Source organism: Trachurus japonicus, chromosome 21 (genome assembly GCF_045865225.1).
Source record: "Trachurus japonicus isolate A0001 chromosome 21, Traja_1.0".
Classification (NCBI taxonomy): domain Eukaryota; kingdom Metazoa; phylum Chordata; class Actinopteri; order Carangiformes; family Carangidae; genus Trachurus; species Trachurus japonicus.
This window is the reverse complement of record NC_140927.1, coordinates 23,587,040-23,612,508: the sequence shown is the minus strand read 5'-3', so window position 1 is coordinate 23,612,508 and position 25,469 is coordinate 23,587,040. Positions and strand designations below refer to the sequence as shown.

The 25,469-nt window shown below is 42.2% G+C and overlaps 2 protein-coding genes across 2 annotated transcripts; both read left to right on the top strand.

Moving 5' to 3' along the window:
• Window positions 1-434: 434 nt before the first annotated feature.
• med14 (mediator complex subunit 14) lies at window positions 435-18,911 on the top strand. The gene is made up of 29 exons (XM_085764388.1): window positions 435-877; window positions 1,593-1,619; window positions 1,707-1,812; window positions 2,162-2,335; window positions 2,471-2,600; window positions 2,748-2,876; window positions 3,025-3,132; window positions 3,963-4,095; window positions 4,877-5,027; window positions 5,132-5,243; window positions 5,613-5,738; window positions 5,840-5,918; window positions 6,266-6,425; window positions 7,211-7,441; window positions 8,132-8,266; window positions 8,371-8,447; window positions 8,566-8,726; window positions 9,372-9,518; window positions 9,678-9,922; window positions 10,059-10,328; window positions 11,237-11,483; window positions 11,989-12,111; window positions 12,312-12,488; window positions 13,695-13,933; window positions 14,023-14,202; window positions 15,703-15,810; window positions 16,115-16,240; window positions 16,692-16,881; window positions 18,128-18,911. The coding sequence occupies exons 1-29, from the start codon at window positions 702-704 to the stop codon at window positions 18,199-18,201; spliced, it is 4,341 nt and encodes a 1,446-aa protein (XP_085620514.1). The 5' UTR covers window positions 435-701; the 3' UTR covers window positions 18,202-18,911.
• Window positions 18,912-19,837: 926 nt separating this feature from the next.
• On the top strand, window positions 19,838-24,925 carry LOC146965287 (uncharacterized). The gene is made up of 8 exons (XM_085764911.1): window positions 19,838-20,313; window positions 20,657-20,775; window positions 21,932-21,992; window positions 22,108-22,175; window positions 22,318-22,420; window positions 23,492-23,610; window positions 23,716-23,861; window positions 24,489-24,925. Exons 1-8 carry the CDS (start codon window positions 20,253-20,255, stop codon window positions 24,595-24,597), a joined length of 786 nt encoding a protein of 261 aa, XP_085621037.1. The 5' UTR covers window positions 19,838-20,252; the 3' UTR covers window positions 24,598-24,925.
• The last annotated feature ends 544 nt before the right edge of the window (window positions 24,926-25,469 follow it).

The following is a 25,469-nucleotide window of genomic DNA, read 5'->3' as shown; positions in this document are numbered from 1 at the left end:
TCCAGTAACGAGTAATCCAAAAAGTTACTGTTTCCCGTTATGACGCTGTTACCGTTACTGACAATAAAATGCGCCGTTACTTGACTCAAGAAGTCCCGTCAGAAAATAATAATACATCGAGTCAAGTGTACATGAACACATGAAAAAGACATCTGGAACTAACCAACTCACTCAGTATTCCTCCGCGTCGCAGAGCCTGTCGTTGCGCTTGAGGGGGGCGAGTCCAAGTAAGTAATTTGGCATATTTGAGCATTTTATTAAAAAGAAAAAGAAAAAAGTAACGCAGTAGTTACTGGTGATTAGTTACTTTTTACTTGGCCAACACTGGTGAAGACTCGGAGGGATATTATTAATGACTCTCGCTCCTCAAGGCTCCAGTCTGGGTATTTGTTCCCACCGGATCTATGTCGTCATCATCATCATCTCCGACAGACGACAGCAAAGATGGCGGCTGAGCGGCGTTGAGTCTGTTCCGTAATGAGTTACCAGATTTGGTGTACAATTTGTTAAGCTTTTTTTCCAGCTGCACAGTGGGAAACAAAACAAAACAAAAAAAGCCCATGCCGGAAAGAAAATGTTGTAAGACTACGAAGAAAAACCTTTTCGCAAGGAGTTATTAGCCACTACAGGTCGATAGTTTAGTTTCCCCCCCTTGTAGCGCTCGCCGTTGCTAACTGAGTCTGAGTCGTCGTCATTGTAAAATGGCTCCGGTGCAGATCGGGTCAGATGGGCAGCTCGTCCCACTCGGAGGTCCGGTAGTCTCGGGTCCACAGCCACCGCCACCTGGGACCCCGGCCACGCACGGTATCCGACTGAGCCTGCTTATTGAGTTTCTTCTCCAGAGGACCTACCATGAAATCACCCTGCTGGCGGAGCTGTAAGTAACAGTAACAGCGTTGTTAGGCCTCAAAGCTAACTGAGGCTAACTGTGGTGCTAATCATAGTAAACTGAGATGATGCTCTTCATTCAAACCACTTCAAAAACAATCACTAAGGGGTTCGTCGCAAGTGCACATTTGAGACTAATCGATCAGTTGGGGGAAGTCTTTCATATGCATAGTGGTGCTTGCTAAGTGGATAGCACAGATGTCTAGTGAGATCAGGGGGCGTAGTGGTAAACAACGTATAACAGCTCCATATATTATGTGATATATATGTATATATCTATATCTATAGATAGATAAGTAAGTACGTAAGTAAGGACGTTTATTTGTCATTGTATTGCTACAACGAAATTATGTTGGCACTCAAAAATAACAGACACATAACATAGCCATTCATCACCAAATAACATTATCACACATAAGTTATTAAAAACAAGGGTAAAGGGGTGTCAAGTGCTTGTTTAAAGTGATAATGATGTGATAATGGTCCACTTACCAGTCTGCTCAGCTGTCCCAGATCAAATCACCGGTAGTGGTAAAGTAAAAGTAAAAAAGATGCCTCAGTTTCATTTTCTGTATCAAAAGCAGACTCATGTCCTAGATGGACCAATTTTATGAAGGTAGTCTTCTGTTATGTCATGAGTTTTATTTACTAATAAGATGAGTAATTATGACAGAAAATTAACATTTTAATGTTTTTCTTTCCAGACTTCCCAGGAAAACGGACATGGAGAGGTATGTGTCTTAAAATTTTCTTATCCCATACTTTTTGATATGCATTCGTTTGTAACCTGTATATATCTTGTGCTTCTTATTTTTCAGGAAAATTGAGATTGTTCAGTTTGCCAGTCGAACCAGGCAACTGTTCGTACGTCTGCTGGCCCTGGTGAAGTGGGCAAGCAATGCAGGGAAAGTTGAGAAATGTGCGGTATGTGGCTGTTCATTCATGCTCATGTTTATTTACGTTAACAAAGAAGACGATTGGCAGCCAAAATGGCAACGTAAACTGTGTACAACACAGTTGCATCAGAACACGCTTCATTAAATAACATAACAGAGTTGCATGCCAAGTTCTTAGCAGCCTGAGCCTACAGGGACATTAAGAAACAGAAAACATTTCACTAACATACATATTAGTTTACCAAAAGGCGGCTTATAAATGAGTCCTTATGATTATTTCACTGTGATTTTTAGCAAGATTGTGTAATTTGACTAATATCTTTCTATCCATCAAAACACAAATTCAACTAACTGTTATTTTTCTCCTGTCGCAACAGATGATATCGAGCTTCCTGGATCAGCAGACCATCTTGTTTGTGGACACAGCTGATAGGCTGGCGTCGTTGGCCAGAGATGCACTGGTTCATGCCCGTTTGCCCAGCTTCGCCATCCCCTTCGCCATCGATGTGCTCACCACAGGGTCGTACCCACGTTTGCCCACATGCATACGTGTAAGTTCTGCTGCCTGCGTAGAGACGGCCAATCTACAGCGTTTCTTGTAGAGATGCTGTGATTTAAACATCTGTCTCTTGTTTATGTTGGATATGTCAGCACGTTTGTTCCTATGTCTTTTTCCATTTGGGTAGGATAAGATCATTCCTCCAGACCCCATTACTAAGGTTGAGAAGCAGACCACGTTGAACCAGCTGAATCAGATTCTGCGACACCGCCTCGTCACCACAGACTTACCACCCCAGCTAGCAAACCTCACAGTTGGTAAGCAGCTTGTATCAACCAAGATTTGTATTTTTTAATCGCTAGGCATTCTTGTAACTTAATTTGGAGCTTGTTCTCAGCTGTGTTGGAAAAGAGACCATTTTATGTATGTTTTTGCTTCTGTGTGTGTGTGTGTATTTGTGTTAGCCAATGGACGAGTGAAGTTTCGTGTGGAAGGGGAGTTTGAGGCCACTTTGACTGTGATGGGAGACGACCCTGATATTCCCTGGAGGCTGCTGAAGCTGGAGATCTTGGTGGAGGACAAAGAAACGGGCGGTAAGTCGTCCAGCTCTTCTGCATATCACAGTGGGTACCATTGACAAGCTGATGGACAACACTGTAAACTTCACTGCTAATGTTTTTTCCCTTTCACTTTTCATCTGGTTCCATCAATCCCCCCCTCCCCCCTCCTCCCTATTGACAGATGGCCGAACCTTGGTCCACAGTTTGCAGGTGAACTTCATCCACGAGTTGGTGCAGGCTCGTCTTTGCGCGGATGAGAAACCCCTACAGGACATGTACAACTGCTTGCGTATCCTTTTTTTTTCATGTCTTTATTTGTCTATCTGCACACATACACAAGCTTTTTTTTGTGTGTGTGTGTGTGTGTATGTCCCGCCTGCAACCACTTGGCATTTGTCCCAGTTTGCTTTGAACCACTGCAGTAGGGCGGTAGTGTATGTCAGAGCATATAGAGTATTGACCGGTCAAGTAGATGAGTGCAGAATCCCAATGAGAAACACAGCTGCAGACCTGGATCCTTATTTACCCCCTATTTTTCATAAATTCAACACAACGACTGTCGCACTGTTGTCACCGTTATTAAGATGTAGTCAATTCCTTATGGAGATGTGCATTTTGACACCTGTTGATAAAATAGTTTAGAAGCCAGTGTTTTCTTTGTTGTTTCACAGCTGAGTTACATTTTCTACAAACATAAATGAGTCCCATTATTTACTATTTATCTACACATTGTCAGGCAGTGACATTGTGTCATTCTTCACGCTGCTTTAACTCATGGTAAAATGTAGAGAGACAACAAATGCTAACATCAAAGACTCTAATCAAGCATGCAGGATGAGCACATCCATGCTAATCACAATGCTAATCAGTACATCTCTGCCTCTCCCTCCCCCCACCAGCACCACCACCACACTAGCAGTGCAGCTTAATGTGTGAAAGAGCAGTCTGTGTGGGGCACAAACACCCCATTTACCAACAAAGTGTATGCGTTTTGAAGGATATGCGTGCGAGTGTGTTTCGAATGTTGATGGGGAAGATGTGTATAATACTTTATCTTTCTTCACCTGGACTCTGTGTTTTTCCCACACTTTGTTTTTCTTTAACTGCAAATGTTTCCAGACTCCTTCTGTCTGTCACTGCAGCTGGAGGTGCTTCACTCTCAGACTCTGATGCTGATCAGAGAGCGGTGGGGAGACCTGGTGCAGGAGGAGAGATATATTCCCGCAAAATACCTCACGCTGACTGTGTGGAAGTAAGGCCACATCCACAATGTTCTCTTTCTAGATGAGGGATTTAGCCTCAGACTCAAATAAAATACAGTTAATTTAAAGGACAATTCCGGACAAATTCAACCTGGGGCTGTAGTTTCCTTCTTTTCTTTTTTTTTAAATACATTACTGCAAAGCTTCTTGCCTTCACATGCATAATCAGTCATTTTATTTTCTTTGCATTTTTGTACTTTTCATTTTTTCCCCAGGTATATATTCACAAAGTAAATAACAAATCCTAAAGAAAACAAGCATATACACGAGACAAACTGAGGTATTTCCTAAATGAGTGTCTCAAAGAGAAAAAAATATAATAAAATAAACTGGGGCTGTAGTTTCCTAATATTTTAGGTCTAAATGAATAAATCTGAAGATTTTCTTTCTAATGTCTCTGGTCTGTCCCTGCATCGCCACACAAGCGTATAATGGAAATGGATGGATCTTAGGCTGTTTAGGCCTAAGATCCCACAAAACAGCTTTTTTATTTCACAGATAGGCCAGATGGATATTCAAGCATACACCGAGGGGTTTACTTAAAAAAAGCCAACGTGTTTGTAAACGGAGCTGTAATACAATTCTTTTAGGCCTAAAATATTAGGAAACTGTAGCCTCAGGTTGAATTTGCCTGTAATTGTCTTTTAATACACATCTACAGAAGGTGCCATTTTAATACAAATAATTGAAACTGCACCGTGTTTTGTACCAAATGCATTTATACAATTTCTACCACTAGCCCCTCCTGACCCTCTCATTTTGTTTCTGCAGCCAACAGGTGTTGGGTAGGAAAACAGGTACAGCATCAGTACATAAAGTCACAATCAAAATTGACGAGACAGATGGATCCAAGCCATTGCAAATATCCCATGAACCTCCTCTCCCTGCCTGTGACTCCAAATTAATGGAGAGAGCTATGAAGGTAAAGGGGACATTGGTGTAATTACAAGTGTGGACCAGTATGGCTTATTGTAGAAATATTGTATAATTAAAAAAACATCAATTTTTCTGCCGGTCGTTCTCTAGATTGATCATCTGTCAGTGGAGAAACTTTTGATCGACAGTGTGCACGCACGATCCCATCAGAAGCTACAGGAACTGAAGGCTATTCTAAAGACCAGCAATCCCAGTGACAACTGTACGTACTCACTATTTATTTAACTCGCTTTTTAATTATCTGTCAAACCAGTTTTGTCTTCAACAGTAGTTGTAGGTAAAGGAGCCCATGTTTAGAAAGCAGAACACGTAATTCTAGCTTCAAACACACGTGATAGAAAGATTTCTGTCGTTTTTTTTGTTGTGATACATTTGTTAGGAGTCGGCAGGAACACTGAAACTTGATTTTGTTGATCTGCATGTTCAGATTGGACCATAGAGATGTGCTCTCCATGCTTTTACTGTACAGCTCTGCTTCCATTTAACTACTGTGAATAGAGGTTCCATCCATCTGCTCTCTTGGGAAGAGAGATACTGTTTATCTGAAACTGTATGTGTTTGTTTATTTCAGCATTCATTGAGACTGCTTTACCCACACTCGTTATTCCAATACTGGAGCCCTGTGGTCGCTCAGAGTGCTTGCACATTTTTGTAGACCTGCACTCTGGCATGTTCCAGCCCATGCTGTATGGATTAGGTGAGTAGGAGGAAAATTGAACAAACAGCTTTTTTTTTTTTCATTTGTGTGTTTCGGTGTGAGCTTTGTGAACCTAAAACTTTGGCGTTCTCTCTCAAAAGATCAGTCCATGCTGGATGATATTGAAAAGACCATCAATGATGACATGAAGCGCATCGTACCTTGGCTGCAACAATTGAAGTAAGTCCACATCCACTTACAGTAATTTTCAATCATCAAAGGAATAAGGATACATCTTCAGAGTTTACAGTAGAAATATAAATATAGGAGGAAGTAGTGAGCAGTAGGAGTCATGGTCAGATTTGTCTAAATGCAGTCAGTAGTAGTAGCTGTCAGTCACAACACTTGGCTAAGCACTCTGGCAAGATGGGTGTTGATGAGTTGCCAGGGCTTTAAGAGTCCTGCACTAGTGATCAGTGTGAATTCTGAGTATGAACATATGCTATGAACCCTGTACTGAAAATCAGCGCTCAAGAAGAGACTGACTCTTTCTTTTCTTCTTTCTCTCTTTCTCTCTCCCTGGCTAGGTTCTGGTTGGGGGAGCAGCGCAGTCGACAGTCTGTCAAGCACCTTCCCACCGTTTGTACCGACGTCCTGCACCTCTCCAACTCGGCCTCTCACCCCGTCGGCAACTTGTCCAAACACAAACTCTTCATTAAGCTCACACGACTTCCACAGTACTACATTGTGAGTTTCTCAACCAGCGTATTCCTGAAAGGAGCATTTATTATCCCTCTGGTTTTTGTTTCTTTTGTTTTAAAGGGATAGTTCAACATTTTGGCAAATTGGCCCATTGCCATAATTGCTATAGTCATAGCAGTAGGTTTGTTACCTTTAATTGTAGGTGTAAGCTATTTTCAGTACGGCGGAGCGCAGCAGCTGGCTGCTCAGAGCTACGCTATGGAGGCTAAGGGAATTTCTTGGTTTCCCTCATTAAACTCATCAAATACAAAATCCCAAAACTCCACAGCGCTTTTGTAGACAAGTTGTGAGCTGCACAACCACCACGCTATGAGATAATGACGGAACGATACGAAACGGAGCCGTTTTCGAGGTAAATTCATACAAAACCGCTGATGCGCGTTGCGTTCAGGGACAGTTTTTCAGCAAGCAGTCTCCGTATTTACCCTGTATTTACCTCGAAAACGGCTCCGTTTCGTATCGTTCCGTCATTATCTCATAGTGTGGTGGTTGTGCAGGTCACAACTTGTCTACAAAAGCGCTGTGGAGTTTTGGGATGTTGAATTTGATGAGTTTAATGAGGGAAACCAAGAAATTCCCTTAGCCTCCATAGCGTAGCTCTGAGCAGCCAGCTGCTGCGCTCCGCCGTACTGAAAATAGCTTACACCTACAATTAAAGGTAATGAACCTACTGCTATGACTATAGCGATTATGGCAATGGGCCAATTTGCCAAAATGTTGAACTATCCCTTTAACTCCTCTCTTTCCTGCTTATCATCCCTTCTTTTTAGGTGGTGGAAATGCTTGATGTGCCTAGTAGTCCCACCGCCTTGCAGTACAAGTACTCCTTCCTGTCTGTATCTCAGTTGGAGGGAGAGGACGGACCCATGTGTGCGCAGCTACTACAGCATTTCAAGCCCAACCTAGAACACCTTATCCAGGACACTACAACAGTAACAGGGAGAGCGGTCCGACCAGGGACAAAGAGAAAGGTACTTATTACAGGAGAAGTCATACAAACAGTGTTTCATTGAACACAAATTAATTTTTAATAGGTTCTCAAAGTGGGATCCAGGGACCCCCCGGGGTCCTTGAGAGGGAACTGGTTCTCCAAATTTTACCACTTTTTTCCCCCCAGAAATATTACATTTTTTTCCAGAAATTTCTTGACATTTTTCCAAAAATTCATTAGTGGTACTAATTTGAATATACACTGACTAAAAAAAGTAAAGTTTTTCAGTCTCAGAACGAATATTTGTGTATTTCTGGTGTTTGTTTCATTTTTTTTATTTTTTTTTTATTTGATTAGGACAATGCACATTAATCAACATATCAGCGAAAAGCATCAATATAAATATGGCGCAGTTGGCGCAGTTAGCACAGTTACTAAATTTCATCCGTTGTCCTAAGGCAGGTATCATAAAAAAACATACAGACGTTACACCATGACAATTAGATAAAAAAATGTTGAAATCTTACAAAAAATAAATCCCGTTTCACATCAAATTCTGTCCGTGGACTAATTTGTGTCAGTTTAGGGGTCCTTGATGTAAAAAAAAGTTGAGAACCACTGGTTCAACTGGTCTAGAAGGCTGAAAAATACATATTATTATGCTGTAGAGTTAATATTACTGCATAATCATCATGCTATAAGGCAGTGCTAGAAGGAAAAAGAGGCCAACACATTTTAATTTGACTGTATTTCTCTGCAGAGTGGTGGAGAACAGGGGGAGCCAGAGCCAAAGAAGCCTAAGCGGTCTGGGGAAATGTGTGCCTTCAACAAGGAGCTGGCTCACCTCGTAGCGATGTGCGACACCAACATGCCTTTCATTGGCCTCAGAACAGAGGTAAAGTCTCAGAGCTCAGACAGTTTGAAGCATGCATGTCGGTCCTCAAATGTACAAACATGGCAATCTTTATTAACCCTAAATCTCTCTTTGTCACTGGGAAGCTGTCGAACATGGAGATCCCAAACCAGGGTGTCCAAGTGGAGGGAGACGGCAGCAGCCACGCAATACGTCTACTAAAGTAATACATGCAAACACAAGCCCACATGGAAACATTTATAGCACACACTTAATAGCAACCAAATGTAAGTGTAAGAAAACCATTGTGGCGATATAAAAATGTTGTGTTTATTCTGCAGGATTCCTCCGTGTAAAGGAGTGGGAGAGGAGACCAGGAGAGCTCTGGAGCGCTCCCTACTGGACTGCACCTTCCGGCTGCAGGGCAGAAACAACAGAACCTGGGTGGCTGAGCTGATGCTGGCCAACTGCCCCCTCAACAGCACACACAGCAAAGAGCAAGGTACACATCCCCACCTCATCACCACCAGTAGACTTTTATTTATTTCTTTTTTTAAAATATATTTTTATTGGCTTTTTCAAGAAAAATTAACAACTTGACATAAAGGGACAGTTCAAGGAAAAACAAGTACACTTAGACACAAACAGAAAAACATTTACATTTTGCAGTTGCATAAAATGAAAAAGAAAAAGATTAGCACATTATGATGGGCCATGAGGGAAATAGATACAGGATATAAAGTTGTAGAGGTCCATTACATCTGGGCCGCGTTTTAAGAAAGAAGGGAATTAAAGCTTCGTTCTAATTTAGTCCATGAAAGACTTCCAAGTTTTCTCAAAGTTATCTGAAGAGCTACATACTGTGAATCTCAACATTTCAAGTTTAAGGAGCTGTATAATTTCCCTCAGCCTTTTTTTCCCCAGATTTTTATTTCTTTAATGAATGATTCCAGCAGAAAATTTTCAATGTGTTACCATATAATAAAGATTATATGAGTCACCTGTAAATCACCTGTAGTAATTGAACAAAATATCACGGCCTAAAAACTCACACGCTCTAAAGCACCAAATTGCTGTTTTATCTGCATACACTGCTGAACATAGACCCTAATGTTGTTTGAATTCACCGATCTGTTCTCTCTGTTAGCATCCACGCGGCACGTTTATCTGACGTATGAAAACCCGCTGTCGGAGCCGGTCGGGGGACGTAAGGTCGTGGAAATGTTCCTCAATGACTGGAACGCCATCAGTCAGCTCTACCAGTGCGTTCTCAACTTCGCTCGTGCGCTTCCAGGTACGTGCACACTTGTTTTTATTGATCAGGTTATTGATTTTAGGTGCTTGGTGGTGGAAATAACAGTTCCAACACCACATTTTAAAAATCCATCATTATCATAATCTTTCATATCCTAGTAAATTAATGCAGCTGCATGTCGTGACTGCTTCCTTCCAGAGATGCCATCTTACCTGAGCCTGTTTTCAGAGGTGCGGTTGTACAACTACCGTAAGCTGGTGCTGTGCTACGGCACCACCAAAGGCAGCTCCGTCACCATCCAGTGGAACTCCAGCAGCCAGCGCTTCCACCTCGCCCTCGGCACCGTGGGTCCCAACTCTGGATGCTCCAACTGCCACAACATCATCCTCCACCAGCTGCAGGAGATGTTCAACAAGAGCCCCAATGTGATGCAGCTGCTGCAGGTACACAGCTGCACAGGCATGAAACGCAGCAACAACATGCACATGAGCTTTTATTACATTTTTCCTTCAATTTTCTGTCTTCTTTTGTTCTCTTGTGTAATTTTCTGACCACGTTTCTATATCCAATCTTCCCCAGGTGCTTTCGGACACACAGGCCCCTCTGAATGCAATCAACAAGTTACCAACCGTGCCCATGTTGGGCCTGACCCAGCGCACCAACACTGCCTACCAGTGCTTCTCCATCTTGCCCCAGTCGCCCACGCACATCCGTCTGGCGTTCCGCAACATGTACTGCATCGACATCTACTGCCGCAGCCGGGGAGTGGTCGCCATCAGGGACGGAGCCTACAGTCTATTTGACAACACTAAGATTGTAGAGGGCTTCTACCCAGCTCCAGGACTCAAGGTAAACCAGGCTCGCCGCACAACAACGACAAGTCAATCAATCATGCCACTTTTCTGAGAGTTTAGTTAAGAGGCAGAGGGCTAATTGAAAGTCAAAAAGCTGGTCCCATGGATTAGATCAGGGGTTCCCAAACTTTTCAGCCCGGGACCGCCAGAATAACGGTGCCATACAGTAGACTGTGACCCCCACTACCCTTGGAGGTGACATGCGTACAGAGCACACGCACTAATAGGCGTATCCAAACACGGGCATAACGACTACACAAAAGAAGAGAACAGCCTCACAACAAGGATATGATTTTACATATAGCTCTTTACTCTACGATGAAAGCAGAAGTAACTTATAAGTGAACATTGTTCACGTGCATGTCATGTGCAAACTTAATTTTGACACATTTCTTTTAGAAGAAATATATCTCAGTCAAAGTGATATCCATAAACCATAGTACTCACTCAGTATGTGAACATTGTTGCTGTGCAAAATTAAATTTTGGGAATTACTTTGTTTCTGCGTTATTCTCTCCTAGTGAGATGGTTTAATTTTGGAGAAGGCCACTCGGAGATTATCTTCCACGTGTAGACACAATCTGTAGGCATCTGAAGATGAGGAGGAAAATGTATTTGCATGGTTTTATATGTAATTTTAACTACTACTTTTATCTTTTTCTAATAATGTTATTTGATTTCTGGAAATCATTTCGCGGCCTCCACTCTCGGTGCCTCGTGACCCCCCCCCACTAACCCTGGATTAGATCATTATTTGTTATTTGAAAGGGTTTTGGATTCAGGCCCAGTGATGTTAAGCAAGAACAAGTCATAAGCAAAAGGGTCATGAGACAACACAACAAACTTTCAACCACTTAAGAAATGATGAAATGATTTCAAAATGTTCCTCTCTCTTTTTTTTAGACATTCCTGAACATGTTTGTGGACAGCAATCAGGATGCTCGCAGACGCTCCGTCACCGAGGACGACAACCCGCCCTCGCCCGTGGGCCCAGACGTGATGGACAGTCTGATAAACCAGCTGCAGCCGCCACAGCAGCCGCAGACAATGAGAGGGGGAGCGGGAGGCGTTTATCCCCCTCTCACCTCGCCGCCACCGAATTATCACGCTAATGTAACTCCACCATCCATGATGCCGACCCAGTCACCAGGTAACGGCAAACATGGGACCTCAGGCCATCGGTGTGTGTGTGTGAATGAGAGAGAGAGAGTGAGAGAGAATAACTTGTTGTGTTGTTTGTGTGATCTGAGCTTGTCCTGCAACCATAGAGCATTACAACCAATACAACCATTGTTTTAGAAAATATCACGTTACTGTCACCAAACCTTCCTGCTCAGAGAGAATGAGGAAGAGCGACCATGTGTGCCCATTTTTAATTTTGTGAAACCATGAGATCAGTTGTGTTTTTTTTTTGCAACACGCACACACACACACACACACACACTGCACAGCTAAGGGGGGGAAACAAAGCATGCATTTAGCCCTGCTACTTCCATTCCTCGCCATCTCAGCCCACCAGCCAGAGACTTCAGCCCTTCCGCCAAGCTTTAGCGTGTGTGTGTATGAGTGTGTGTGTGTTTGAGTGTGAGGAGAACTTGTCAACCTTTGAGTCTGACGAGCCCTTTGGTTGTGTGTATGTGTGTGTGTGTATGCAGGGAACATCCATGCCTCTGGCTCCCCTAGCGGAGCTCTGAGGGCCCCCTCTCCCTTCGGGCCCACCCCGTCTCCGTCCTCTCTGGGCATAGCGATGGGGCAGACCAGCTTTGCCAGTCCCCACGGTAAGCAGAAGGGTAACTCTGGTCTGCTGGGCTGGAACGGGCTGAACTGAACCGAGCTAAACACGAGTTTGTTGACACGAGCAAAGCACAAGACAAATAACCTGTGAAGCGTGGGCACACAGTGGTGAATCTGTCTGACTGTTGCTTGTTAATGCCTCAGTGTTGTGTGTCTGACGGCCGTGTTTTGGTTTAAATCGTAGGTGCTCTGGACCCCAGCTCTCCGTATCCCATGGTGTCTCCGAGCCACAGGGGCCAGTGGCCGGGCTCGCCCCAGGTCCCAGGGCCTTCTCCTGGGGCTCGGATTCCTGGCATGTCCCCCGGTAACCCTTCGCTGCACTCGCCTATCCCTGATCCTCACTCTCCACGGGCTGCGACCAGTAAGTTCTGATTTCTCATTATAGATAGATGAATCTTTTTTTTTTTTTTTTTTTGCTTTTTATTTAGATATTTTCATTTTTCCACAAAACAAAACATTCACTGAAATAGGACCCCATGAATAAAAACACAAGTAAATGAAATGCAAAATAAATACCATAAAAGTCAATCACATGGAAAATAGGTTTGTACCAAAGGGAATTCCAGTAATACAATATAAATCATAGAGAAACACAACAATCTTATAATAACCCATATTCCTCCATCAGTCATCCATTTTCAGTTGTAGACTTGTAGTCATTCGCTCCATTGTGTAGAGTCGACCCTTTTCAGTCTCTGTACTCATTGAGTTATGGTCGGTGGTTTTGGATCCTTCCCCGAAGGAAATTCTTATGCCAGCTTGCTCCAAAAGGAATGTGCAAAGGAAATAAATAAAATACAAAGAGGAAATACACTGCCCGTCCAAAAAAACAGAAAAGGCACCACTTGGATTTAACTAAGCTAATAGGTAAGAGCTTCCCATTGGATAATCACTGCATGGAAGATTATGTTTCAGCTGGCAACAACTTATTTAACCCTACCCTAACTGATGCAGTCTCATTTCTTAAACAAGAACAGAAGACACATCCTGTGGTCGTGGAGAAGATGTTAATCTGTTTCAGAAGGGTCAAATTATTGGCATGCAAAATAAAACATCCAATGAGATTGCTGAGACTATTAAAATTGGGTTAAGAACTGTCCAACGCATTATTACAAACTGGAAGGACAGTGGGGAACCATCATCTTCAAGGAAGAAATGTAGTCCAATGTGACCACAGAGTCCAGACCTTAAGAATCTTTGAAAATGAATGCAACTAAATAAAATGTTGTGACATTGCAGAAGCTTATTGAAACAATGCCACAGCAAATGTGTGCCGTAATCAAAGCTAAAGGCGGTTTGACGAAATATTAAGACTGTGAGACTTTTTTGGACAGGCAGTGTATATGATAAAATATATCCTACAATGTCTAAAATAATTTAAAAAAAAATATACAGCACTAGTGCAAAAGGAACAGCCTAAATATCATTTAAATACAATATAATATTAGTTCACTGTTAAGGAAACAGTTTTTTTATATCATTGTACATTTACACATTTACATAACCAGTACAATCACCATGCAAGATCCAGTTCTCACACATAACGTGATCGTCTCCTTTCTCCCAGGTTCACAGATCATGCCTACCAGTATGCCTCCACCCCGAAAGCTACCTCAACGCCCCTGGGCTGCCTCCATTCCCACCATCCTCACCCACAATGCCTTGCATGTGCTTTTGCTACCCTCACCCACCCCCTGCCTGGTGCCCGGCCTGGCGGGAAGCTACCTCTGCTCGCCACTGGAGCGCTTCCTGGGCTCGGTGATCATGAGACGACACCTGCAGAGGATCATCCAGCAGGAACCCAACGTGAGTGTCGTGGTTGCACAGTTCACGCTGACGATCAGATGAACTGTAACTAAACTAAACTTCACCTCTCTCTGTCAACTCCTCTCCAGTTGTCCATTGTGAACTCTAATGAGCCGGGGGTGATCATGTTCAAGACGGATGTGCTCAAGTGCCGGGTCGCTCTCAACCCAAAGAACTACCAGACGCTGCAGCTCAAAGTGACTCCAGAAAACACCGGGCCGTGGGCGCAGGAGGAGCTGCAGGTGCTGGAGAAGTTCTTTGAGACACGGGTACGTAAAGGCAGCTTCTCCTCAAAGATGCCCCGGGGGGTTTGCTTTTGGTTATGGAAGAGTCTCATATTAATGAAATTATGAATCTACATTACCCACACTCAGGGGTAGACAATAAGGGAAATCACTGGCCCCACCATTCTAACCACTGGCCCAGAACAATAGGTATCGATCCCCATATTAACGAAAAACTACATATCCCAGCCAATTCCTGCGGTCTTATCATCAAGGCTGGAACTTTCTTATATACTGATACCAATACTAGTAAATTTCCACGATTCTTGACAATTATTCGATACCATGGTTTAAGAAGGACAAAAAAAGTGCTTCTAAATTCATCAGGCTACTTTATTTAATAAATAAAGAACTGTTTCACATTAGACTTGTACAGTATTTAGCCTCCACTGTGGTTTAACAATGAAGTAAAAACAGAGTTAAAATGGTAAATATGCCTCAACACAAACATGAAGTTATGTAGTCATTACTTTTATCCTCCAAGTAGTTCAGTGATATAACTGTTAGCAAATTACCGAGTTATCATTACCGAGTTATCATTTCAAACCACAGGGATTTAATGTGAAATTAGATTTATTTATTTACTTGTTATATTTTTTTCAAGGCATTATTTTCACTGGCCCGACTGGGCCAGTGTTTGGAGCGTTCTGGTGGCCCTGACGGTTTGAAAAGTACATCTGGGCCACCAGGCCATTTATATTGTCGACCCCTGCAGACTTGTTTGTGTCCATTTTCGATGAATATATCATTTTATCTTTGTAGTTATTTTGATATTATTATTTAGTGGTCGACTCACCCGGCATTTCCTCGGAAAGACAGAGCAATTTACTGCAATCGGCTACGCGCATGCGCCAACAGAGACTAGCAGAGCTATTTGACAGAAGACCGAGATGGAGAGAGAAAAAAAAAACAGAGTGAGAAGCTTCAGCCAAGGCGGAAATAATTTGCCTAAAACTGCTCACAAAAAGTTAGTTAGGGAAATGCAGTCTTCATTCCGGCAAAACATGACAGTTCCTCAGAGGGGCTTTAAAGGTCTAATTTATCATAGTCTTTGTGTTTTCACTCTTTCTTTTTTTTTTTGGACACTCACATTTTTATTGAAGTTTTTTACATTTAAACAAAGATACAGATTTGAATTATGTATTTCATCGCAGAATTGGATAGAAAATTAGGATAGATGTGTTAAGTAAGAACCAAAAAACAAACGAATAACAGACATGGTTACCAACATCCATTATCAAAACAAAGTCAATAAATCCAAATCAGTCAATCCTTAGGTATCGTTCACTGCGTCTATTTCTCCCACAAAGACACTTTCTCTCATTCTAAGCCGATGGGTCCTTCTCTCCACGGTGAAAACCTCTCTTATGATCTCTAGTTATAGCGGGTGGTTCGGTCTCGCTCGCACGTTTTTTAATGCACTGCACCTTTTAGGGTCCCTCACATAGTAACACATTTTGTTATGTCTTGGTGTCGTCTGCTCAGGTTGCTGGTCCTCCCTTCAAATACAACACTCTGAATGCCTTCACCAAGCTGCTGGGGGCGCCCACAAACATCCTGAGGGACTGTGTGCGCATCATGAAGCTCGAACTGGTGAGTAACTAGTTCTCACATGTGTTCATGTTTTGGTTAATGCGGATGATTAAGTACATTTTATTATATTTTTTAGGGATTTTTCAATATGTAGAACATGAGAATAATTATGTGGCAACATCTTTACACCTTAACTGTATTAGAAAATTCAAGAAATACATGAATATGGAACCATGGCAACAAGACACAGTGCTCGCTACCTGATGCATCTCTTCACCTTTATGTGAAGTATTTTTGAATCGCCTCTGGGTTTTTAAAACGCTGTGTAAATAAACCTGCCCTGTCTGTCTGTCTCGCTCTGCAGTTCCCCGACCAGGCTGGACAACTGAAGTGGAACGTCCAGTTCTGTCTCACCATCCCTCCCAGCGCTCCTCCCATCGCTCCTCCCGGGACTATCGCTGTGGTGCTCAAGTCCAAGATGCTCTTCTTCGTAAGTCACAGCAGAGCCGCTTTAATTAGCTTTCTAAAAACCAGGACAGAGGGCACACACACACACACTCACACATCATTTGAAGCCTGTAGGAGTCATAATACATAGATATGTAAAAAAGAGTTGGAAACTTAGATTGTATTTCATTATTTCTACGTTTGTATTTTAGATCTATGTGTTCTATATCTATAGTGCAGAGTAGAGAGAGATTACGGCACCGACTGCCTCAGTTTGGATGAGAGCGGTGAGAGGGAGCACAGTTTTTCTAAGGAGTGATGGATGTAAATTGATTTTCCTTCAGTAAAGTTTTTGTTTTGAAACAGATACATCTCTTATTCATTCTTGTAAGAATCCCTGCCTTTCATCCTCTCACGTGGCTTTGACAATACAACGGAAAGCCACGACAAAGCCCGTTAACCAACCTTAACCTCCCTTGTGTTCTGGCTCACAGTTGCAGCTGACCCAGCGTATCCCGTTGCCCCAGGACCCCGTGAGCATCATCGTCCCCATCGTGTACGACATGGCCACGGGCCTCACTCAGCAGGCCGACATCCCCAGGCAGCACAGCTCCTCTGGGGCCGCGGCCCTCATGGTCTCCAATATCCTCAAGAGGTTCAATGAGCTGCACCCGGCGAGACAGGGTGAGAGACTGAACGCACTCACAGCTAATGAATAACTGAATATTTAATCGCCCAGAAAAAAAGTGATATCAAATTATTCAAGCCTGTGGCGAGATGTCTTTTTCTTTTTTCTTTGTTCACTCACTCACTTTGATAGATAGATAGATAGATAGATAGATAGATAGATAGATAGATAGATAGATAGATAGATAGATAGATAGATAGATAGATAGATAGATAGATCATTTATTGTCTGCCCCAAGGGTAGCAGAAATTTGTCTTTGACAGGGCTCATCACTTTACATACACTCAATAAAAACACAATAAGGCAATAAAAACATTTACAAAAATAAAAAGCACAATAGCAGCAAGTCATTTTAGGTTGTTAGAGTTCTTCTACTGTTGAGGGCTGTGACTGCAGATGGAATGAATGATTTTTTGTGGGTTGATTTTCTGGCCAGGGGGACTTTGTACCTCCTGCCTGAAGGGGTTCAACTTTATTTTGCAGTTTTTCATTAACAAACATAGACACAACACTCCCAAGGCTCTTAAAGGGATAGTTCAACATTTTGGCAAATTGACCCATTGTCATAATTGCTATAGTCATAGCAGTAGGTTTTTTACCTTTAATTATCGGTGCAAGCTATTTTTAGAACGGCAGAGCAGAGCCGTGAGCTGCTCAGAGCTACGCTACGGAGGCTAATGGGATTTCTTGGTTTTCCTCATCAAACAACTCCAAAACGCTCTGGTGGACAAGTTGTGACCCACACATTCACCACGCTATGAGATAATAACAGAACGTTACGAGGCCGAGTTGTTTTTCGAGGCAAATTCAGAGACTGCTTGCCAAAAAACTGCCCCCGACGGGAACGCGCATCAGTGGTTTTGCATGAATTTACCTCTAAAACATCTCTGTCTGGTAACGTTGTGTTATTATCTCATAGCGTGGTGAATGTGCAGGTCACAACTTGTCCACCAGAGCATTTTGGAGTTGTTGGATTGTGTATTTGATGAGTTTGATGAGGGAAACCAAGAAATCCCATGAGCTTCCATAGCGTAGCTCTGAGCAGCTCGCGGCTCTACTCTGCTGTTCTAAAAATAGCTTGCACCGACAATTAAAGGTAATGAACCTACTGCTATGACTATAGCGATTATGGCAATGGGCAATGTTGAACTATCCCTTTAAAAAGTATGAGTCTGCATGCAAAGCTTGTAAATTTGAGAGACCTGTCTTTCTCTAAAACCTGTTTTCTCTCCTTCCTCTCAGGTGAGTGTACGATATTCACGTCTGTTCACGAGCTGATGGCCAACCTCACTCTACCCCCCGGCACTCGTCAGTAGAAACCACACACACGTCCTCCATCCTTGAGCTAAGAGAAGAAGAAGAAACGGCAGAATAACAGTCGTGGTCCCGAGACATCGAAAAACTCCAGCATGTGCCCTTTTCTGCTTCAGCCACTGGACTCTTGACCTGATGTATTATCACTGTTATGAAAGGGAGTAAAAATATGTACAGTTGTGGACCATAGTCTTTATTCTTGATAGGAGCTTACAAACAAGATTTACTGTTGAGGTAGATCTCAGACAAGGGGGGGCATTTGATGCAAAAGGATATAAATGTTATTTTTTTCCTCCAGGTGCACTTGTAAACAAGATTATCTATTGAAATTATGGTTGTTTACGAAAATAATGTACATTGTTGTATATTTGAGTGTTGAAAAGAATCAGGTGAGTTAGAATTTTGCTAGAGCCTTGTCTTCTGTTTTGTTTTTCTTTTTTTACAATGCCATACTGATATTATTGTAGTATCAGGAGATATATTCCTTAGCACACTATTTAAATGTCTTCTTGCCTTTACGCTGTCAAGACCTCTGAATTTTTATTTCAAACTTTCACTTTTCGATACTGTAAAACTGTGACAAACTTTATAAGCCAGTTGTATTTTACTAAGATGCATTTTGAGTCTTGATTGAAAGATTTGAGACATCTTGTCTGACTTTGCTATTTAATAAACCAAGCCCGCAGTTGGTTTGTGCTTTGAGGATCCTCCACTGGCAGTGCTAAAACAAACAGCTCTTTTTACTCATGTTAAAGGAAAATATCGGTTTTCAAGGGACAGTTCAACATTTTGGCAAGTTGACCCATTGCCATAATCCCTATAGCAGTAGGTTTGTTACCTTACTTGTCGGTGCAAGCTATTTTTAGAACGCCGGAGCAGAGCCGTGAGCTGCTCAGAGCTACGCTACGGAGGCTCATTATGGGATTTCTTGGTTTCCCTCATCAAACTCGTCAAATACACAATCCAACAACTCCAAAACGCTCTGGTGGACAAGTTGTGACCTGCACATTCACCACGCTATGAGATAATAACGAAACGTTACCACACAGAGTTGTTTTAGAAGCGGATGCAGAGACTGCTTGCCGAAAAACTGCCCTCGACAGGAACACGCATCAGCAGTTTTGCATGAATTTAAACAACTCTGTTTCATTTTGGAAAAGTCATGGAGTTTTTTTTCTAACAATAAAAATATCTTGGGGACAGTATCTGTAAAGGGTAGGCTAATAGATGGTCAGCAGTGTATAAAGCTCAAGCATGTAGGAGCCTCATTTTATATTGAATTACATCCAACCAAAATGATTCACTCAGTTGAAACAGGAAATTACTGGAGTGTGGTCATACATAAAGCTGTATAAAATAAAATAAAAACAGCACTTAAAGTTCATTACTTACATTACATAATCGATTCCTTTCCACCACTACAAGTCAGATTTCTCTTTATTTGTTTGTTGTTGCTCATTCAGCCCTGAGGCAAACACCTGTCCTGTAGGCCTATAAGGTGCATCATCCCAACACAGATATGCTGCTCATCGTCCTTAAAACATGACATCATCGGTACAGGCTGCTCCTCCGTCTGTGTGAGGAGGAGGAGGAGGAGGAGGAGGTGGGTTTAAGGGGGTGTTCAAAACTGCAAATCCCAGACTGATGCTGCAACAAAGGGCGTGGGCATTGTGTGTGTGTGTGTATGTGTGTGTGAGCTTTTATTATGAGTATTTAAAGCTCCATGGATCCTCCGGGGGTGATGGATGTGTTCCCCACCTTTGCAGCTGCTGCGTCTGAGCGTCGTCACCTGCGAGGGAGCGAGGAAGTAGCGGCGGAGGAGGAGGAGGAGGATGAGGGGGGACATTGTGTCGGCGTCTGCTCATCACCCCGCCTGAACGCGTTAGATTAGTTCCGACCAAACGCAATAAAATAAAATAAAAAACAACGAGACTCTTATATATACTTTAATTTTCCGGAGCCTCACTAAAAAAAAAAGGCTGCTGTCATCATCATCTTCATCATCATCATATGGCTTTTATCGGTGAATCTGTGTGATAATCTCCGGTCAGATATGGCAGTGAGCACTTCAGAGCCGCTCTGTCTGCCATGCGATTACCATGAGGCGTTCAAAGGTAAGTCCCAACACTTTTCATTTCTTATTTTTTCCTCTTTATATAGGCCTATATATCTTTTTTTTTTGGATGCATCTCTTGGCGTTTCTATTGCATGCATTAGCTCCGCCGCTGACCACTCCCCTTCAGCCTCCATCAGGCAGCATCCTCTCCTTCCTTCTGTTGGACCTGCAGGAGCTGTGATGATGATGATGATGATGATAACATGCACATTGTTTGACAGGGTGTGCCATGTGTTTATAAAAGGAAGAGGAGGAGAGAGGAGGTGTCTTGGTGTGGGGTTTTTATTGTCAGATCTATGTCAGACAGACATGTTGATTTGCGGCTTTTGCTTTGCGGTCAGTGGAGCTACAGGTGAAGAGACCCCTGATGCCGGTCCGGCTGGGTCCAGAGCAGGTGGGCCTGGAGATGCTGTGTCTCTGTGGGCAACTGGACCTCCTCATCAGGGCACAGATGCAGCAGGTATAAGCCACTGTAGAGAGGGCAACCCGAGCATCACGTCATCATCACAGCTGACACTGCTCACTTCCATCTCCTTCAACACTTTTTTTTTTGCAATCAAGTTTTCATCAAGTAAATGTCACTATCAGCTGAACCAACCAATGCAAATAAAACAGGCATCTAATGCACCATACACACCCATTAAACAGGAATCACTTAGCATTGGGTGTGTGGTGTCTTAATTATATCAGCTGATAGATATCATGTCCTATGAAGATAATGCACTCAACACGGAGCTGATTTATAAATGACGGTTCATACAATTATACTCAAGAGGCATTTTACATCATTGTTGCATTGGTCTTACTAACTGTCTGGGATCTTCCCACAGACCCCGCTGTGAAAAAAAATCATACGAGCTGTAAAATCAGTCCTTCTTTGCTATTATTTATATTTTATTTAGTTTTAATTTACTTCATACAATATGTGTGAGGAATGTATATCTTGTTTTTACCACAAACTGGGGATTTTAGTGGCAAATAAAGAAATGACTGTTCATTTTAAATTTAGATTTAACATCCTCTAAACAAGAGAGACAAAAGTTCAACAACAAGTGTGTTTATTAATTTTCAGAGGAAATAATCACACTGAAACAAATAATACAGGTGCAAAACAGAACTATCACAGTAAGACTCGTCTTCAGCAAGGTAAAAGTCATCCTTAAAGTGCCACCAGGGGTCCAAAAGTTATCTCAGTTATCCCAAAGAGAAAAACATGTGAGTCGTCTTAATAATTGTGAACAAGCTTTTTATAGATTTCCAGTATTAGACTTGGGAGAGATGGTGCTGCAAACAAAGTGTTGTCAAAACAAACCACAGAGATGCAGCATATGAACATCTGCTGTATTTTTATCATGTTGTAAGCTGGTGTCTCCCACCCAAACAAAAAAAGTAACACATGAAGTAGACTTTTAAAAACAAACTCATGGTATAAAGGAAATAAGACTTTGTTAGGTGTGTTTTTGAGCTGTTAATGTCAAACATTTAACATTTTAGGCATATAATCTAGTTTCATGTCCATGTGTCTGTCCCAGTGCTTATAAACATTTGACTCCAGTCTATGTACTGTAGACACATTGTAGTTTTTCTTCCTGTGATTCATAGTTTCTGTGTTGCAGTTCCAGGAGCAGTTGGGACAAGGCTGCAGCCCAGAGGAGTCAGACACTTTCCAGGCTCAAGGTACAAGTGGCAAATAATCACAAAGTTGAATGTGACTTGGATTACCTCCTGTTTGTTTGTTTGTTTGTTTGTTTGTTTGTTTGTTTGACATGTTTGTGATATATTCTTTAAAAAGGATCAGAGATTCTTGACCAGATGCTGCAGTGCCTTGAACATCTACCAAAGCCTATGCCACAGCTGGAGGTATCACATCTGTATATGAATATGAATAAACCACGGGAATGTGCATAATGTTTCCCTTTGATTTCTCCAAAATCAACTTAAATTTAACTAAAACTTTTACCCAGTGTCCCAGAAATGAGTTGGTTTCTATGTTTCTGTACAGGACTACCTGGACATGGTGGGTCTGTCAGCGATGTTTCCTCGTGTAGAGGTTTTCCTCATTCAAGGCAGTCCCGTCGAAATGTTGGAGAGGCCGCTGATGGACGGTGAGAGCAAATATATCTTTATTCTTTATTCTGATCCCCATTAGCTGCCACTAAGATGGTGGCTATTCTTCCTGGGGTCCGCATACCACAAAGTATTACAAAAACATGACATATCACATAGAATAGATGTCAGATACCTGATCCTACAAGTCAAATTGGCAAATTGACCCATTGCCATAATCGCTATAGTTTTAGCAGTGGGTTTGTTACCTTTAATTGTCGGTGCAAGCTGTTTTTAGAACGGCAGAGCAGAGCCGCGAGCTGCTCAGAGCTACACTACAGAGGCTCATGGGATTTCTTGGTTTCCCTCATCAAACTCATCAAATACACAATCCAACAACTCTAAAACGCTCTGGTGGACAAGTTGTGACCTGCACATTCACCACGCTATGAGATAATAACAGAACGTTACGAGATGGAGTTGTTTTAGAGGCAAATGCAGAGACTGCTTGCTGAAAAACTGCCCTCAACAGGAACGTGCACAGCGGTTTTGCATGAATTAACCTCTAAAACAACTCCGTCTCGTAACCTTCCATTATTATCTCATAGCGTGGTGAATGTGCAGGTCACAACTTGTCCACCAGAGTGTTTTGGAGTTGTTGGATTGTGTATTTGATGAGTTTGATTGAGGGAAACCAAGAAATCCCATGAGCCTCCGTAGCGTAACTCTGAGCAGCTTGCGGCTCTGCTCCACCGTTCTAAAAATAGCTTGCACCGACAATTAAAGGTAACGAACCTACTCCTAAAACTATAGGGATTACGGCAATGGGCCAATTTGTTGAACTATCCCTTTAATCACTACACCCGGCCATCATCGTGCACTAGGAGGAGGATGCACACTTCTGTTTCCTGTCTGTTTTAGTTTATAATGACAAGGTATATGTAGGCTACATTAAAGAAAGAAAGCATGTTTCTAACACTTCATATTGCACAGTAATAATGAATCTTACACTGTTTATACTGTAACATGTGGGCGTTCTCCTGCAGTTACCAAGTCCACTGCCTCCATGCTGGTTGATTATATGATGATAGTTACATTCAAGTGTGCAACTGTTTCTGCTTCTGTTGCAGAGTACTTCTTCCACATTGCCAAACTGAACCAGCTCTTGGTGCTAAGTCAACAACTAGAGGAAGACATCAGACACCTTGGAAGTCATAAATACATCGCCCACCAGCTCTCAGTTATATACGTAAGAGGAGAAGAAATCAAAATGTCTCCTGTTCCTTCTATTCCTGCATGTTCCTATATTCAGCTGTTTTTTTTTTTTTAATTTTCAATGGTTTCTTTTCTGCAGCAAGTCATCAGCTCTTTCAGGGGAATTCAGGTCTTCTCTGAAATAAGGAAAGATATCGAGGCCAACTTCAAACAGATGAAACAGTCTCTGGTGATAGACGAAGGCTCCAGGCACGAGCCTCAGCTGGCGACTCAGTACATCAACTGGTGAGCTCAGATACGGTGCCTACTCACCCTCATGTCGACTAAGAGCTGTGTGTGTGTGTGGGGGGGGGGTCCGCACAGCAGTATTTGTCCATATAATGGTTGTGAATGGACACCACTTTTCTTTGTCCAAAAAGACACACCAAAAAACATCCAAATACCTCCATACTGCTCGTCTGTAATGTCCCTCTTGTATTGAAGCCCCGACATGAGAAATTGTTCCGCCGGTCACAGGAAGAGCAGTGAACCGAGACACTGGGAGCTTCCGCTACAAACAAGCTTAAAATATAGACTTATTTAATTTTTTTCGGAACAATTTCTCATGTCAGGGCTTCAATACAAGAAGGACATTACAGACGAGCAGTATGGAGGTATTTGGATGTTTTTTGGTGTGTCTTTTTGGACGAAGAAAAGTGAGCACCATTCACAACCATCATATGGACATGCAGTGCTGCACGGACCACCCATAACTCAGAGAAGGCACGGAGGACTCTGAAACTTCTCACAGCTCTTAGTCGACATGAGGGTGAGTAGATAATGAGTGAAATTTGAATTTTGGGTGAGCTATCCCTTTATTAACGCAGCGATCTGATAACAGGCCCCTGTGTTCATCTGTTCTTCTGCTTGCAGGATATTAGAAATCACTCGAAGCTTGACGTCGGTGGTGCTGTCGCTACCCGAGGAGCTGACGGAGGACGTCCACCAGGCCGTGACCTTCGTGTCCCAGTTCCTCTCCTGACTCCCCCTCCCCTTGAAGATGAACGTTATGATGCACCAGGTTTCTAATGAACCGATGTTGTTGTGACTGTGCAAAGGTGCTATACATCGGTGGTGGTGGGATTGGAAATGAAGCCCTTCTTCATTTCACAAATCATCTAGCCTACTGTAGGTTTTTATATTGCCTGTCTCAATCTGGTACACTGTATCTCTATATGAACCTGTGTGGTGGTGAGTCAGTTTTTTTGGGGAAATGAATGTAAGTTTGCTGAATCCCTCCTTGCACTACTGTTATAATAATTACTGCTATAATTTTTTTTAAACTTAAGTGAAATAATAAAATTTAATGCAATATGGAGGTATGTTTGCCTCGCCTTTGTTGTGGGAATGTGTATGTGTGTGTGTGTGTGTGTGTCCTTCACTTGAGGTGGAAGAAAAGACCGTTAAAGACAAACAAACATTATTTTCATCAATTATTAGTTGATTAACACTTTAGGTTCAAATATAACAAAGTACATTATTATAATCAACTAATAGTTTCAGCTCTACATAGATGATACAGACAGCTAATTTCCAACAAAGGTTAATCAGTACAATGACAATTACTCAAAGCTTAATTTCCCCTCCTAAACACTAAACAGTTAGTTTATTTAATTTGTTATATAGCATTAATTTTGATTTGTTATATATAACAAATCTAAGTTATTATGCTGACTTTTGGTATATACATTTAAGAAAGAAAGAAGAAGGAAGAAATCTTCTTCAAAACAAACAGGGTTTTTCCATGGCACAGCTCTCAAACTCAACCAGATTTACAACTTATGTTATATAGTGGAACAAACTACCAGCAGAACTGAGATCAGCCCCAACTGTAAACACATTTAAATCCAGGTT

Excerpts from the sequence above, each read along its gene's own strand:
- med14 (XM_085764388.1), top strand. The coding sequence starts at position 702 with ATGGCTCCGGTGCAGATCGGGTCAGATGGGCAGCTCGTCCCACTCGGA. Across the intron at positions 8,448-8,565 it reads CACGCAATACGTCTACTAAA|GATTCCTCCGTGTAAAGGAG; the intron begins GTAATACATGCA and ends TTTATTCTGCAG. Across the intron at positions 13,934-14,022 it reads TCATCCAGCAGGAACCCAAC|TTGTCCATTGTGAACTCTAA; the intron begins GTGAGTGTCGTG and ends ACTCCTCTCCAG.
- LOC146965287 (XM_085764911.1), top strand. The coding sequence starts at position 20,253 with ATGGCAGTGAGCACTTCAGAGCCGCTCTGTCTGCCATGCGATTACCAT. Across the intron at positions 20,776-21,931 it reads TCAGGGCACAGATGCAGCAG|TTCCAGGAGCAGTTGGGACA; the intron begins GTATAAGCCACT and ends TCTGTGTTGCAG. Across the intron at positions 23,611-23,715 it reads ACCAGCTCTCAGTTATATAC|CAAGTCATCAGCTCTTTCAG; the intron begins GTAAGAGGAGAA and ends TCTTTTCTGCAG.